This window comes from Vidua chalybeata, chromosome 7 (assembly GCF_026979565.1).
Source record: "Vidua chalybeata isolate OUT-0048 chromosome 7, bVidCha1 merged haplotype, whole genome shotgun sequence".
In the NCBI taxonomy this organism is placed as follows: Eukaryota; Metazoa; Chordata; class Aves; order Passeriformes; family Viduidae; genus Vidua; species Vidua chalybeata.
In genome coordinates, this window is record NC_071536.1 from 37,926,114 (window position 1) to 37,943,049 (window position 16,936).

The 16,936-nt window shown below is 54.1% G+C and overlaps 1 protein-coding gene across 8 annotated transcripts in view; it reads left to right on the top strand.

Annotated features, from left to right (window-relative positions):
- Positions 1-9,920: 9,920 nt before the first annotated feature.
- FMNL2 (formin like 2) overlaps positions 9,921-16,936 on the top strand; it is a 126,189-nt gene continuing 119,173 nt past the window's right edge. For all 8 annotated transcript variants that reach the window (XM_053947764.1, XM_053947760.1, XM_053947763.1 and 5 more), the window contains exon 1: positions 9,921-10,077. In XM_053947764.1, coding sequence (XP_053803739.1) covers positions 9,961-10,077 — 117 coding nt within the window. In that variant the 5' untranslated portion in view covers positions 9,921-9,960. The remainder of the gene's footprint in view (positions 10,078-16,936) is intronic.

Genomic DNA, 16,936 nt, shown 5'->3' on the forward strand with positions numbered 1-16,936 from the left:
ATGTGAAGGAGATGGAGACGTGCCAGTATTTCCAGTTCATTACAAGCAAAGAACTGTTGCTTATAGCACTTTTTTTGGAGCAGAGAGCAGTCTGGTTTTAAATCCCTCAAGCAATGAGGAATCACGTCCCCACCAATGGAAATGGTTCTTCAGCAAAGAGTTTACTAATTAAAAGAGTTTCAGTTTGAAACTGAGTCTAAATTTCCTCCCTTTACATAATGTTCTGTCTGCTTTCTGCGGGCATTGCTGCATCCCTGCAGGGGGGTCACCCAAATGTCTTCCCTGCTCTCAGGGAGCGAAGCCCGAGCCGGAGGGATTTGGGATGCAGGGCAGGGACAGTGGGAGCTGGGATTGTCATGCAGGATGCTCACACCTCTGGGTTTTGGGGGTTTCTTGCTCCTATTGAAAAGCAATGCTGCAGTTGAGAGGTGGAGTGAGGCCGAGCAGAAGTGATGGATCTGCATTCTGGTCACGCTGGGGACTGGCACAGCACATGCCACCCACCCCTGGTGGCACCGGGGACGGTGGCACCTGTGGGTGCTGCTGGGCGGGGTGTGACCAATGCCTGTGCCCCGTGAGAGGTGACAGCTGTGTCCCTCTGATCCCACACAGCCCTGCTCCACCAGCAAACCCCAAAGAACCCAGCCTGGCTCTCCTCCAGCTGCAGGACCACGGGGACCCAGCTGCACAAAAAGGCCCTTTCTGCACGCCCCGTGTGCATGGGAGAAGGGACTGAAGGATCTGGGGACACAGGGACTTGCTCTGCAGGGACTGAAGGATCTGGGGACACAGGGACTTGCTCTGCAGGGACTGAAGGATCTGGGGACACAGGGACTTGCTCTGCAGGGACTAAAGGATCTAGGGACACAGGGACTTGTCCAGCCGGGACTAAAGGATTTGGGGACACAGGGACTTGTCCAGCCGGGACTAAAGGATTTGGGGACACAGGGACTTGTCCAGCCGGGACTAAAGGATTTGGGGACAGAGGGACTAAAGGATTTGGGGACACAGGGACTTGCTCTGCAGGGACTGAAGGATCTGGGGACACAGGGACTTGCTCTGCAGGGACTAAAGGATTTGGGGACACAGGGACTTGCTCTGCAGGGACTGAAGGATTTGGGGACAGAGGGACTAAAGGATTTGGGGACACGGGGACTTGCTCTGCAGGGACTGAAGGATCTGGGGACACAGGGACTTGCTCTGCAGGGACTAAAGGATTTGGGGACACAGGGACTTGCTCTGCAGGGACTGAAGGATTTGGGGACAGAGGGACTAAAGGATTTGGGGACACGGGGACTTGCTCTGCAGGGACTGAAGGATTTTGGGACAGAGGGACTAAAGGATTTGGGGACACAGGGACTTGCTCCTACAAGGACTAAAGGATTTGGGGACACAGGGACTTGCTCTGCAGGGACTGAAGGATTTGGGGACACAGGGACTTGCTCTGCAGGGACTGAAGAATTTGGGGACACAGGGACTTGCTCTGCAGGGACTGAAGGATTTGGGGACACAGGGACTTGCTCCTGCAGGGACTAAAGGATTTGGGGACACAGGGACTTGTCCAGCCGGGACTAAAGGATTTGGGGACAGAGGGACTAAAGGATTTGGGGACACAGGGACTTGCTCTGCAGGGACTAAAGGATTTGGGGACACAGGGACTTGCTCTGCAGGGACTGAAGGATTTGGGGACAGAGGGACTAAAGGATTTGGGGACACAGGGACTTGTCCAGCAGGGCCATCCCCAGCTGGGCAGGTTTGCCCACGAGCCTGCTGTGCACTGAGCTGAGACGACCCCAGACACGAACAGAGAAGCAGCTGTGCCTGCAGACGACACTGTGGAAGCAGATATGTATGAGTGTTACCAAGATTAGGGCTTAATTAAATTCCTGCAAGATTTTTGGGTCTTCATAAATTTCCTTTGAGCTCTCTGCCAACTAGGATATGCTCGCTGGCTTTGGAATATGAAAGCAAGTGTTGTTGTGTTTTGCAAATATATTTTATAATGCATGCAAGTGCTGACTATGCAAAAGTCTCCCAGGTTTCCACGATTAACAAAATTACAAAAGCACAAAGGGTAGCAGTTCTTCTTGTTTTTGACTATCCCTTAAAAACAAGAGATGGATCAAAGTATCCTGTGATTAAGTTCATTAATCACACCCACACCATGAAAAACCATCGACTCTTCTGAACCCACTTCTGGCAGAGGGAGGGCGTGAGCAGTTGGCCGGGGTGGATTCTGCTGTGGGTTGGGTGTTTATTTACTTGTTTTTCCCAAACAAGGCCCTGGCTGGGGTGGCATGGCCAGGGGGCAGGGATGTCTCTGGCCAGGAGCAGAGGGTGGGCGAGGAGAGGCCGATCCCTGCCCGGCTTGGGATGCACAAAAACCTCTGCTGCTTCCAGCCCACTTGGAAGCAAATCCCTAAGAGCAGGGATGGAGCTGCACGGGCAGGGGGATATCTGTCCTGATCACAGCAGAGGATGGATGTGCTGGGAAACCCCTGCAGCCAGCGGGATTCCCTCTTGTGTGCTCCTCTAGGGTTTGTATCTTCCTTGCTTTTAATCCCGTGCTTGTCCTTGTCAGCACAGCCCGGCTGATCCGACACGCAGAGCTCTTATCTCTGTATCTGATAAGGGAGAGCCTGGAGAGGGGCACGCCGGGCTCACCCCCCCTCGCATCCCCCCCTCGCCTGCAATGTGCTGCAAATGTGCTCTCTGGGACTCCCAGCACTCTGGATAGACACGTGTTAAAGCACTCGGAAAATTCAACAGCACGCTGACAGCCACGCTCCCAGGCTGGCAGAGCACAGAGGATTCAGGTCACGGATCTGTCCCTGCGAGCAGCACCTGGCTGCAGGAGCTGTGCTCTGCTTCTCCGAGGGATGGAGCTGCGGGAGCTCCCAGCCAGCAGGAGATCGCCTCCACCCTCGCAGGACACAAGTGTCACCCGCTGTAGTTAGCAAAAAAACAGCTTTTTTTTTTTTTTTTTTTTTTCCAATGCCTGCTGATGAAGTGCACACTGAGAGGGGCTTGTCCTTGTGAGGGTCCTCCCTGTCCTGCAGACACAGAGTGGGCAGCCCTGGGTTCTCACCGAGCACATCCCAGGCTGTGCTGTCCATCCCAGCACGCAGCAGGCTGTCCCCGGGGCCACATCCTGCTCTTTTCTAAACCAGCCACGGGTGCTGCTTGCTGGAGGGGCCCAGGCCTTGTGAAGACACTGAGGATGGTAATTTTGTCCGTGCTGGAAGAACTTCTCCAGCTCATCCCCACAGGTTTAACCACAGCCAGAGATGAAAACACCCAAATCGGGGCGGATTTGCACCAAACTGCAAAAACTCTGCACAGGGAGGGCGTGCTGTGGCATGGCACCACTGTCACCCCACTGGATTTGCCTTTGCCAGGTGCAGATGAAACCTTGACAGGAATTTTTCGGAATCTGAGGGAATGCAAGCTGAAATCCCTGTGCAGCAGGGAAGGGGTTATAGCGATGATCCAGCAGCTCCACGTGGAACAAAGCTGGCATTTCAGGGGCAAGACAATGGATTGTATTTTCTGCCTTCATTTCAGTCATCCAGTTGGCACCGAGGCTGAGGTCACCCACCCAGTCGTGCACTGCAGCATCTCTGTTCTGGCCAGCAGGGAGAAGCCAAACAAAGAGGAGCTGAGTCGGCAGGAACGGGGCAGCAATCAGGGATGGACACGGGCTCAGCGGCTCCCAGCTAACGCTGCTGCACTCCAGCCCAGGACACTGCAAATCCCTCTGAATAAGCGTTTTCCCTGCCACACATCTTAGCACTTTGCATGGCCACTGGTCACACTCAATTCCTGCCCCTCATCCCCAGCAGTAATTAGGGGCTTGGCCTGGTTCTGTGGCTGAGCGATGTGATTTGCAGTGCAAGCGTGCGGGCCCCAGCCAGAGGATGCAGCCACTGCTCTCCATCTGTAAATATTTGCTCTAGCAACAGCTCCGTTTCCTTTGAAGCATTTCAAAAGGTGGCAGGTCTAACGTGGAGGCACCTGCGGGCACGTGGCTTAAACACACACCAGGCACACACAGCACGCACGGCCGGGCTTAGGCTGGGCTTTGTGCCGTGCAGAGAAGAGGCTCAATTTGTCACCCTGGCCTGTTCTCTGGGAAATGAGCTTTAATTATGTTACCAATGGCTGGGAAACCTGAGCTCTCTGCTGTGCAGTGGCGCTGCGAGTTCCTCTGCTGGTGCAGAGGTGCAGACATGGAATCCCAGACTGGCTTGGGTTGGAGGGGACCTTAAATCCCATCCAGTGCCACCCCTGCCATGGCAGGGACACCTCCCCCTGTCCCAGGCTGCTCCAAGCCCTGTCCAGCCTGGCCTTGGACATCTCCAGGGATCCAGGGCAGCCCCAGCTGCTCTGGGAATTCCAGCCCAGCCAGGAATTCCCAATTCCCAATCTCCCACCCATCCCTGCCCTCTGGCAGTGGGAGCCATTCCCTGGCTCCTGTCCCTCCATCCCTTGTCCCCAGTCCCTCTGCAGCTCTCCTGGAGCCCCTTCAGGCCCTGCAAGAGGCTCTGAGCTCTGCCTGGAGCCTTCCCTTCTCCAGGGGAACATTCCCAGGGCTCTGAGCTCTGCCTGGAGCCAGGCTGAACTTTCCCCCAGCTCTCCAGCCTGCTCCATCACCACTGCTCCATCACCATTGCACCACCAGCACTGCTCCATCACCACTGCTCTGCCACCTCTGCTGGGTGCAGCTGCCCACACAGAAGTGCCCCAAGGCAGGGGGTGCCCTGCAGCTGCCCACAAACCCCCTCCAACCCCCAGCACCAGCCTTCTGGAGGGTTTGGGATGTGCCTTTCCCAGGCCACGCCTGTGCCCTGGCAGTGCCACCACAGCACAGCCATCCCCAGAGCTGTGCCGAGGGCCAGAAGGTGACAGGGGCTTGGGAGGGAGGTTCTGTCCCTGGTACCTCCCAGCCCTCCCAGCTGGCTGCTTACAGAAGTTATTAAAGATGCAGCAGGTCTGCCTCACGCTCCTGCATCCCACAGCCTTTCCCTCCTGGCTGGGTTCAGCCAAAGGGAGCCAGTCTGCCCCTGCTCCACGAGGCAGTAAATAATTCAGTGAACTGCTGTTCTCCTCGTCTGGAACAGGAGTGGAGATGTTCAGAGCTGCTTGGAAAAGGGAAATGTTTGTTTTATGGGAAAACCCGCATCGTTGGCCTTTTGTTTAATTTAGCATGAAACAGAACCTTGCAGGTCCCTGGAGAAGAGAAGCTCTGGGGTGACCTAATTGAGGTTTTCCAGTGCCTGAGCCTGGAGGAAAGATGGGGAGAGACTTTGGGCAAGGGCCTGGGGTGACAGGACACAGGGAATGGCTTCATACCTCATGCCCCAGTGTCCCTGGAGCATCCCAGGGACAGCAGTTACATGGCAACTGTGGGCTGGGGGGGGATCTCAGCTCTGCTGGGAGCTCTCACCGTGGTAAGACATCACTAAAGGGAGCTGGTGACATTGGAAAACGTGATTGAAAGGTCTGGAAAAGGTGTTTCCAGTGACTGCACAACTCCTGCTCTGGCAAATCCCCCCCTCTCCCCCTGCCTTGCTGGGAGGCAAATGTTAATCAGCCCTGTAAATTGAGATCCATATTTTTCTCGTGAGTTCTGAAACCCATTTAAGGCCTCTAAACAGCTTCTATCAGCTGGGAGAAAAAAAAAAAAAATCAAATTCATTATAATCCTCCTGCCTGAGCATCCTGGGGAGTTCTTTGTGGAGAGCCTTTGGTGGGAAGACAGTGGGAACTCGTGGGGCGTTGGTGAGCGAGGCCCACGTGGAAGCGCCCGGCGCTGTCCTCCTGCCACGGGGACAAGGGCTGCCATTGTCCCTGCTGGCCTTTGGAGCCACGGGCCAGCTGAGGGCTGAGCTCCAGCCCCTCCATTCCACAGGGAAAACAGGGAGAGGCATCTTCTGGCCCTTGTTCCAGGAGCCAGCGTCTCCTCCAGCCTCTGTCTCCACCTCGGTGCTGCCCTGCTCTCACATTGCAGCGTTATTAAATATTGACTCCTTCCCTGGCCCTCTTTTCTGCTCCATTATCTCACTTGCCTCAGCATTTGCAATTCCTGGCCTTGCTGGGAATTCTGAGGCTGTGTTTTGTCTGCCTGCCCTCCCGCCAAGGAATGGTGAAGGAGCTCCTGGCCAGGCTGAGTCCCACCAGGAAATAAGCCCAGCTGCTGCTGGGTTTGCTCAGTGATGGCAGCAGTGTGGGGGTCCAGGGAGATGTCCTCCAACTCCAGGTGCTCCTCTTCACACCCCAGTGCTCCTTGGGCATTCTCCATCCCAGCTTTGCATCTTGTTTTAAACTCAGTTTACACCTGGAGGGATGTTCAGCCTGGGGAAGGCTCCAGGCAGAGCTCAGAGCCCTTCCAGAGCCCAAAGGGGCTCCAGGAGAGCTGGAGAGGGACTGGGGACAGGGGATGGAGGGCAGGGTTAGGTGGGACACTGGTGACAGCACCACACTTGGCTCTGCTGGAGCTGCATCTGATCCACACCAGTGCTGGAAGTGATGCCCAAGGACATGAGCAGGGCACGAGGAAATCCAAAGTTAATAATTTAATTTCCAGCACACCGAGAAAATTGAGAGGGCTGGACAGAAGTGAACCTAAGAACTCGCTGTGCTGGGACTGAGCACTTCCACCCTGCAGCTTCTGCAGAAGCTCATTTTCCTTGAGAAGGCTGTCCTCAGAAAGCAGCCCGTGATTTTTATATATATATTTTTTAAAATTTATTACAGAAAAGCCCCTCTCCTAGGCAAGCTCAGCATTCACGAGCTGCAATCAATAACCTCTCATGAAGTGAGCACTGCTCAGCTCAGGGATGGACTTTATGGGTGCTCTACATCTTTATTATGAGTGAAAAATCCCTGGCCACTGCTGAGCCAGGGTCTGGCTATTTATTAAAGCCTCTCCAGCTTTTCTCAGATCACCTGGAACTTCACTGAAATGGCAGCTCAGGATCCATCTGGAAGTGCTGAGCATCAGGGAGAGTGAGGGTTCACAAATCAATCTTTTCCCTTCAAAGGTTCTTCTCTAGATAAATAAGTACAGACTGGTTCAGGGGATTTTAGGAATGACTCAGCCCCAAACTTCCAGCTCTTTATGTGGAGATTTTGGTGACAAACGGAGCAGCTGGGTCAGGGGAATTTAGGAGTGACTCGGCCGTAACTTCCAGCTCATTATGAGGAGATCTTGGTGACAAACAGACCTTGAGGAAAGGCTGAGAAATCTCATTCTCCAGTGAAATTCCACACAGCTTACGGCAGGGAGCCCTTGCAAAGCTGGTATGGCCATTAACCCCGGGGCAGACCAAGAATTCCCTGGTGGCATCACCCGGTGTGAATCACCCAGGTGCCTGGGGTGAGCTCTGGGAACAGCACATTGTGTAGCTGCTTCTTTTATTTGAATAAATAAATGTGAAAACAAAGGTCTTGTTTATTAGTTTTTATCCCAGAATAATTTCTTTACATTGCACGAGCCAGCTAAGTCCCTTTTTTTTACCTACCCACACTAATTTTGGCATTTGCAAATGTCGACATCCCAGTTAGAGACAACAACAAATTGCTTAAAAATCATCTCATCCTTTAAAAGAATTCTTTTCTTTGCTCTGCTGCATTGATGTTAAATGCTCGCTGCGTGTGAGGATGCCTAAATTCATTAAAAATTTTGCAAGGCCGGTTTTGACCTGAATATGCCTCATAGCAGGATTTAGAGCTGCCTTTGACTTCTTGCTGAAACCCAGGAATCCAGTTTATCCTGCAATTTTCCCAACCTGTCCCAGGTATTTGTGGCCAGCAGCATCTCCCCGTCCCCAGAGGTCTCCCGGTGTCCAGAGGGACTTAAAAATGCTGAGGTGATTCAGGGAATCCCAGAATATGCTGAGTTGGAAGGGACCCACAGGGATCATCAGAAAACTGTTGAGTGTTTCCATGGTGGGAGTTATTGACTGGGAAAATCCCGGGATTCCTCGCACTGCAGTGAGTTTGTCATCACAGGTAGTGAAAAACCCTGCTGGCGATTTGCTGCTGGGAGAGAGAAGGATCCTCTGCTGGGGACTGTCTTCAGTCACTGCTCCCTGCCCTCCTGTTATCAGCGGTACTCTAACGCTGCCTTATCTCACAGCACTGTTGTGAAGCTTAATTAACTAATTAATCTTTCAAAGAATTGTGATAGTCTTAGATAAAAGGCACGGGGCAAAGTATCTATTACCGCTTCCTTGGCCATCGTTATTAACTCCCGAGGGGTTCAAACCTTTGTTTACCAAGGATATTGCCAGATTTTCAGGCTTTTAACAAAGCAGTTTATGAAATTCTGAGCTGTTCCTGGGGCCTGCAGAGTGGGGAATCCACACCTTTGGCATCACTCGGGGTCCCAGGCCACGTCCTGATGCTCTGTGGGCAAGGTGGGGAGTGAGCCAGGACAAGGTGTTCCTCTCCATCCCAGCTATGGATGTATGACACCTTTTTTTTTTAATTGGAACGAGCACATTTAATTAGTAGTGGGTTTAGAGCTCACAGGGAGAAAAGCTGCCTGTCACTTCCATGGATTTCCCCTGCAGGACGGCGTGTGCTGCCACACAGGATTCCCAGCACGTCGCTTCTGCGGCACTTCCTGAGCCGTGCCTCCGGCACAACCCTGATCCCAGAGAATGGAAATTAAGGAATGGTCATTTTCCAAACTGTGATGCTTATCCTTTTGCTTTTGCCCCCAGATTAATCTCCACGTGGATAGTTTCCATGGCCAGGAGGAGAGGCAGCAGCACGAGTGTTGTGGTGAAGGTGAGAGCTGAGTGAAAATCGTCCTTCCCCGGAAGGATAATGGGATGCTAATAGGGGACAGTGGGATATGGATTGGTGGGGCTGACAGGAGGGAATGAGGTCTTGGATTTGGGATTGAGCCAGATGTAAGTGAGGACAGCACAGCCACCAAATGGGCTGGTGGCATCTCCCAGGGTCAGGGTCCCAGGCTCCTGTTTCCTGTGCAGCCCTGCATTCCTGGGATGCTGAAGCCCCGCCTGGAGACAACTTGCAGGGAACGCTGAAGAAGTGGGGGATAACACCTGAGGAACGGGCAGGTTTGATATGCTGGGGAGGATAAACCTCCTGAGTACACCCGGGCGGCTTCAGCTCGGGTACGGATGCGTCGGGGTGCTGAATTCACGGGGGTCATCACCCCGTTTGTCCTGATTTCAGTCGCTCGGGATAACGGCTGGGGTGACCAAGTCCTTGGGCACCTACAGCCTTTTTGGCGAGCGGCAGGACCACGGCTTTCCATAGCAAAGGTCTAGAGTTAATCACAGCATCACAGAATCCCAGACTGGTTTGGATTTAAAGGGACATTAAAGCCCACCCAGCGCCACCCCTGCCATGGCAGGGACACCTTCCACTGTCCCAGGCTGCTCCAAGCCGCGTCCCACCCGGCCTTGGGCACTTCCAGGGATCCAGGGACAGCCACAGCTGCTCTGGGCACCTCTGCCAGGGCCTGCCCACCCTGCCAGGGAAGGATTTCTCCCGAATCTCCGCTCTCCCCCTGCCCTCGCTGTAAACCATTCCCTGCGTCCACTCACTCCCGGCCGGCGCCAGCGCGGCCGCCGAGGCAAAATGGAGGCGGCGGGGTCTCCCCCCACCCCTTTTCCCCATTTTTCCACCCTTTTCCAGGCATTCCCACCCCTCGCCCGCGTCCCTCCCCCGGCCGGCGGCGGGACTACGAGTCCCATGGCGCCGCGGGCCGGGGGCGGAGCGGGGCTTTGTGCGGGCGGCATGCGGGGGAGCCGCAGCCGGGGCTGGAGCCGGAGCCGGAGCGAGCCCGCCCCGGGGGGAGGAGGGCGAGGGCGGCGAGCCATGACGGGCGGCGGCGCCGCGGAGCGCCCGCGGTGGTAGAGGGCGAGCGCGGGGCGCGGAGCCCGCCCGGCGCGGGGCGCGGAGCAGCGCGGAGCGGCCGCCATGGGCAACGCGGGGAGCGTGGACGCGCAGCAGACGGAGCTGAGGGCGCACAGCGTCCCCCTGAAGCTGCCCATGCCCGAGCCCGGAGAGCTGGAGGAGCGCTTCGCCGTGGTGCTGGTGAGCGCCGGCCCCATTGTCTGCGGGCAGCGCGGAGGGGCCGCCGGGGAGGAGCGCGGCGGGGGAAGGAGAGGGGGGGAGCGGCGGAAAGTTGGCTCGGGAGCCGCGGCCGGGCACAGGTGGGCTCGGCGGGGCGGTGCCGCCCGCGGGACGGGGCCGCGGCTCTTTGTCTCGGCAGCCCCCCTGAGGGCCGCCGTGCCCCGGCCCGGGCGGCTCCCGGGGCCGGGGCGGGCAGCGGCGGCGGAGCGCAGCCCGCGGGGAGCGGAGCGGGAGCGGCTGCGGGGACACCGGCTCTGCTCCGCCGGGGACACTCCGGGGACACCGGCTCTGCTCCGCCGGGGACACTCCGGGGACACCCGCTCAGCTCCGCCGGGGTCACTCGCTCTGCTCCGCCCGGGACACCCGCTCCCGTGCCCCGCCGGGACACCTCCGGCTTTCTCCGGTCCTGTCCCCCCACACGCCAGGGAGGGAACACCCCGGTCCTTCTGCCCCGGACCATCCCGGGGTTTTTTTGCATTTCAGCAGCACGGACGGGTCGCTGTGTGAGATCAGCTCTCAGGGAAGGGCTGAGCTTTCCCTGGGCAAAGCTCCCGCTGCCTTTGGGGTACCCAGGCAGTGCGGCTCCGCGGTCGCGCCCCATCTCTTTTCTGCCGTGCCTTTTTTTTTTTTTTTTTTTTTTTTTTCCCTTTGGAGCCACGTTTGCGTGTGGAACGGGAGCTGGGGGAGGAGGGCGAGCGGCTCCATGTGCGTGCCATGCCCTGCGCTCGCCGTAATGCCACGGGAAGCCCGGAGCTGCCGGGGTAATTCCCGTCTCGCATCCCAGAGCCGCCCCCCCGCTCCCTGAAACGCTCCCGGCGCTGGGCGAGGATTCACAACTGGTGTGTGTCGGGGATTATTTCTGGTTAGACCCAATTAGATTATCATGTCTAAGAAAAGAATAAGCCTATTCAGTCAGGAACCCCCACTGACGAGCCAAATGGCGAGTGAGATGTTACGATTATTAGGCACAGTGGAGAAAAGCCCGGTGTCGCGTCGCTCTTGTCGGGGAAAGCCCGGGGTCGTGTTGGGGATGGGAGATGCTCCCACAGGCAGCACATGGCTCAGAATCCAGTCTGGGCTCATCTGTGACTACCAGAAGGGCTCCTGGCTCCGTCAGCCTGCGTGGTCTGCGGGAGGAAATCGGAGGGTTTGGGTTAGGGGATGGTGATGGATGGGATCTGTAAAAGGCAGAGACGTCACTTGGGGCAGCCTTAGAAACGTGTGAGGTAAATACGGGAGATAACAGCACCCAGCCTGTCGTTTCCTGAGGTGCTTGGAAGGTTTTAGAAGATGGACTTCAGCTAAGGCTGGGAGGATGGGTGCTGCAGCTTTGCTGGAGGGAGAGGCCGGCCATGCAGGTGGGCAGTCTGTACAAATGTGCTGGGGGATGATTTTCCCCCACCTTGATCTCTTCTCCCACTGGGGGAAGCTGCGAGATGGGACTCAAACAGCCCCAAAAATCACCTTCATGCCGTTCTTGCAGCCAGCCAGGGATGGCTGGTGTTGCTGCAGCTTCCAGGAAATCTCTGACCAGTTCGTGAAAGAAGAAACTGCCGGGCTGTGATTATTTTGTTTTCTCTGTGGCTCTGAGGGAGAGATGAGTGTGCCACTGGTCAAACCCCAGAACGGGGTAGGCTGGAGAAGTGCAGGGATTAACGAGAAAGGAATGATTAGGGGAAAAACCGTGAGGAATATTTTCAGTGGGGAGAGAGGATTAGTCAGGAGATGGGAGCATGAAGAAGGAGATGCTGAAGGTTATAAGACTAAATCTCACCTTCCTTATGTGCTGTCTTAAGAAATTAGCCTGGCACAGGCGTTGCTGGCACACTCAGAGCCCTGGTGAGGTCCCGAGGGCTGTGCTGACAATACCAATTTCCATATCTCTGCTGAAATTCCCAAGGCTGATTTGGACGTTGATGAACACAGTGAGTGGCTGTGTGCAGGTCTCCCTCCTCACACTGGGTGAGTTGTGCCCATCTCTGTGTGGGAGAGGTCCCTCCTGTGTGTTTGGAAGTTTTGTTCTCCTCCCTCGTGCAGAGCAGGGAGCCCTGGCCCTCCAAACCACGAGGAGAGCACACTTGGCCATGATTTCACCGTGAGTGCCATGACACTTTCATCTTTTCCACCTCAAACACGCTGTCCTGGGCTGCTCCAGCACCTCTGGAGTCCCTTCAGCGAGGGGATGCAGTGCCTGGAGGTGATGGATGTGTGCCAGCTTGTGTTTGCTGGGCTCTCAGAGGATTTTGTGTTGAGAAAGGGCTCTGGTTTGTCCACCTCGAGCACCCACACCTGGTCACCTCGAACACCCACACCTGGTCACCTCAAAACCACACCTGGTCACCTCAAAACCACACCTGGTCACTTGGAACACACACCTGGTCACGTTGTGCACAACACTGTCACCTCCCTGCCTCCTGACCCTCCTCGAGGTGCCTGAATTGCAGGAGATGATGGGCACTGCTCCAGGTCACGTTTTTTGGGTGAAGTGCTCAGATCTGTGCTCCCTGTGCCCTCGGCGTTCCTGAGGTGTCCTGAGCCAGCGGAGGGACAGGGATGCCCCTGGCTGTGCCACTCCTGGTGGTGTGTTGGGCAGTAATTGGGGTTTTCCCCGTGGGTCTGTGTCTCCTGGTGCTGTTTTTGGCACTGCTGTAGGAAATGTGCTGCCGTGGCTCGTGTGTTGAGCCTGTGCTCCGCGTGTGCGTTCCAGGAGGATGTGTTTGATGGGATGAACTTCAAGGAGGAAAATGTGCAGGACAACCCAAGAGAGATCCAGGTTTCTTCAGTCTGTAAGCCGAGTGTTGTTCCTTCCATCCTTCAAGCTGATGGGAGTTCTCCCCTTTTCCTGTGAAATGATTCCCTTCCTCTCGGGGTTACAGGAGAATGTGAACTCCAGGGAAGCAGTGGTGTGGTTTTGCCACCAAGTTCCCACTTTGGCTGTGCTGGGTCTTGTAGTAAGCACATTTTTCTCTCTCTCAAGATTTTTATTAAAGTACACAGAGAGAAATGAAAGAGAAAACAATTTCTATTTCTACTCCTTATTTTTCTCTTGTAGAATGTGTTTAGAAAATTGTTTACCCAGAGTGAACACTTAGATCATAGTAGATTGTTTAAGCCTAACAGCCAATCAGATCCACCTGTATCTAAGCTCTAGAGAACAAAGTCACGAGTTGTAAAGAAGTTAAATATAATAGTTGAAGAAAGTAACATGTAGTATTTAGTGTCCTCTTTTATATAACATATTAATATATTATAACCAAATTATAATAAAGCAATCATTCAACCTTCTAAAATAAAGTTAGCCATCATCATTCTTCCCATTAAGTTCACCAACGTCTACAACAGGGTCTCAGCTCTGGCTCTGGCTCTGAGCTTCCCATCCCCATGGGAACATCCCAGCCTTGTCCCTTCCCCAGTGCTCTCTCCTCAGCAGTGTGGGATCTTTCCCTACACACACGTGGGCATAAATCCTGAATTCTGGTGACCACCCCGTGTCTGCTCAGGGCAAACCCCAGTTCAGCAGCCCAGGGGTGCCAGAGGCGTCCACAGACGCGGTGGCACCGGAGCTGGGAGCTGTGGGAGCCGATCCCAGACTTCCAGCTCCTGCAGCAGGGTGGTCTCCCCGCGCCCTGCACGGGGCTGCACGTTTGCAGATGCCACGTGGTTTGGAGGAAGCAGCCAGGCCGGGCTTGGCAGGGGAAATCGCTGCCTAATGAGCTGTGATTGACATAATTTGACTGCTGGATTACAAATCTGCGGTGAGGTTAACAGGAAATATCCTCTTCCCCCTCCCAGTGGGCTTGGGGTGCACAAAGGGCTCCTCTGTGCCCGCTGCCGTGGGGTGGAGGGCTCGGCCAGAGGGTGAGGGAGCTGTTCCTGCCATCCCCAGGTGAGGCACCTACCTGTTCCTGCTTTGCCCACAGGAGCACCTCCCTTCTGCTGGAATTCCCTTCTTGCCCCTGGATTTTGTCCGAGCGTCGTTTTCCATCCCAGGGAAGGCAGCTTGAGTGTCTCCTGCTGAAGGATTTGGAAGCTCAGTGTGAAAACTCTTAATGTTTCCCAGCTGTTCCCCTTCCTCATTGTCTACCAGATATATTAGGCATTGTTTTATAAAATATATATATGTATGGTTTAGGGTCTGCAAATCGTTACGGAGCACGAGGGGGCTGCAGGAGATATCTGTGGGATAGGATCAGCCTCCCTGCTTTGGTGGGGCACTGGATTCCTTGTTGTGATCCCTAAATTTAGCAGGATTCCCTTGGGATGGATTTGAGTTGAGATCCTGAACCACCTGATGCAGGTGGGAGTGGTACTGGGGAGGTGAGAGACACTGAGGTGGCTTTAGGAATGTTCAGGAAAATGGGATTTCTAAAACTGCAGATCTCAAACAGACCTGAGGGGTTTCCTTGTTCAGGCCTCAGCTCTGACAGGCTCCTGCCACTGGGGATTTTCCTCAAGGTCTCGTGAAGTGACTGGGGCACTTCTTGAAGAAACAACCTCATAACTCACATGGTTAAATTATATATATTTCAGAGGGTTTAAATGTACAGCAGTGCTGGGTGGTGACACTTCTGCCCAGCTGCTTTGTCAGTCAGGGGGTGGCATTTGTAAGTTTTTCCACCCAGACATCACAGGGGAACATTTTTGTAAAACTGATTTTTTTCCTTTGAGTGTCTGGAATAGGAGGGTACTGTGGTGGGTATTTAGCTGGTGGTAACCCTGCTAAAATTAATTTCAGCTCCTGGAAACCTGGAAGACTTCTGAAATGGCTGGGCTGATGTAGATGCATATATTTTTTGGTGTACCATTTTTCCGTGCCAAATAATCCCATTACTTTGGGTGATGGTGGAGGGATGAACCCTCCAAATTGCACATTAAATTTCGTTTAAGGTGAACAACAGCAGGTCAAGCAAACTCTCTGCTTTTACCTTTAACCTGCTCCATCCTCTTTCCTCAGAGCATTGAAGCTTTATCAAACATCTTTATCGACTTCCTTAACCTTGTGTGCGAGATAAAGGGGTTTTTTTATGATTTTTGTTTTGTCTGCATGAGCAAGGTCGTGCCAGAGCTGGCCCTGAGGTGTGAAATAGTCTCTGGTGAACTGCTCCACGTCATGGGTGATGCTGAGGAAAGCACTGAGAGGTGCAGGATGAAATTCAGAGTTTGCAAGGCGATCTGAAATAAATCAGTGGCTCTTGAGTAGTTTCTGATTGGTGATTGAATGACTCGAAGCCACGGGTGGCTGCCCTCAGCCTTTCATTTTAAAATCACTCCAGCTTTTCCTGCTGCATGAGGAGGTATTAAAGTGCACAGAAACTTCTCCCCCTGAACGGCAAAACTCAGCAGATAACAAACCCAAAGCAGTGTTTGATTTCCTCCAGTGCTTCCAGAAGGACATTGCTGCTTTTACTGCATTTTGGGATTGTTGGACAAAGCTTGTGAAACATTCAGGCAACTTCTTAAAAACTCCAACCCCTTTTGGAGTAAAACATCCATGTGAAGGTGTGCATGGCAGTTACCAGGGTCCTGTGTTTGTGTGGCTGCTTTGGAGAAGGGGAGTGGTTTTTCCCTGCTGGGATTTTGGGTTTTTCCCTGCTGGGATTTTGGGTTTTTCCCTGCTGGAATTCTGGACTTTTCCCTGCTGGGATTTTGGGTTTTTTCCCTGCTGGGATTTTGGGTTTTTCCCTGCTGGAATTCTGGATTTTTCCCTGCTGGGATTTTGGGTTTTTCCCTGCTGGGATTTTGGGTTTTTTCCCTGCTGGGATTTTGGGTTTTTCCCTGCTGGAATTCTGGATTTTTCCCTGCTGGGATTTTGGGTTTTTCCCTGCTGGAATTCTGGACTTTTCCCTGCTGGGATTTTGGGTTTTTCCCTGCTGGAATTCTGGATTTTTCCCTGCTGGGATTTTGGGTTTTTTCCCTGCTGGGATTTTGGTTTTTTTCCCTGCTGGGATTTTGGGTTTTTCCCTGCTGGAATTCTGGATTTTTCCCTGCTGGGATTTTGGGTTTTTCCCTGCTGGGATTTTGGGTTTTTTCCCTGCTGGGATTTTGGGTTTTTCCCTGCTGGGATTTTGGATTTTTCCCTGCTGGGATTTTGGGTGCTCCTTCCAGCTGCAGAAGGGATTGGGCTGCTGTTCCATGTGGGGTCAGCACCAGCCCTGCTTCCACAGGGTCCAGGCAGTTTCCTGCTCTCATTTTGAGTCCAGCACCTGCTGAAGAAATGATTTTTTCATCCCAGTCTGTCAGAAGAAGTGGTTTAAATCTGCCCCCTTGCTCTGGAGCTGAGGGGGTGAATGGCCCTGCAGGGTTTTATCTTCCTCCTTATTTCATGCTCGGGATCCATCCTAGAGTGAAACCAACCTTTGACATTCACTTTCTGATTTCGGTTTGCTCACTGAGAGGCAAACCTTGTGCCATGCCTGCCTTTCCCCCCCAAACACACATTTGGAGCTTTCTGTTCATTTTTTTCCCAGGCTGTTGCTGTTCTTCCAGCTGGGTGGCTGGGAAGGGGGAGCGAGCAGAGCCCAGTGCTCCTTTGGAGGTGGGGAATTCCTGGTTGCAGTTTTGCTTTTGCTTTCCTTTGCTGGCCCAGCCATGGTTTGTGATGCTGGCTTTGGGTGGTGGCAGTGGGGAGGTTTGTGCCCAGCTGAAAGGGCTGGCACTGGTGCCCACTGTGGGTTTAGGGCACAGGGAATGTGAAATCCCTTGGGCTGTGCTGCAGGTTCTGCTGAGTTGTTGTCGGGCTTGGTGACGTCCAGCAGGAGAGTTTGGTGCCACTTTTGCACCAAAACCATCCCAGGGTGCTCCAAACCCTGTCCAGCCTGGC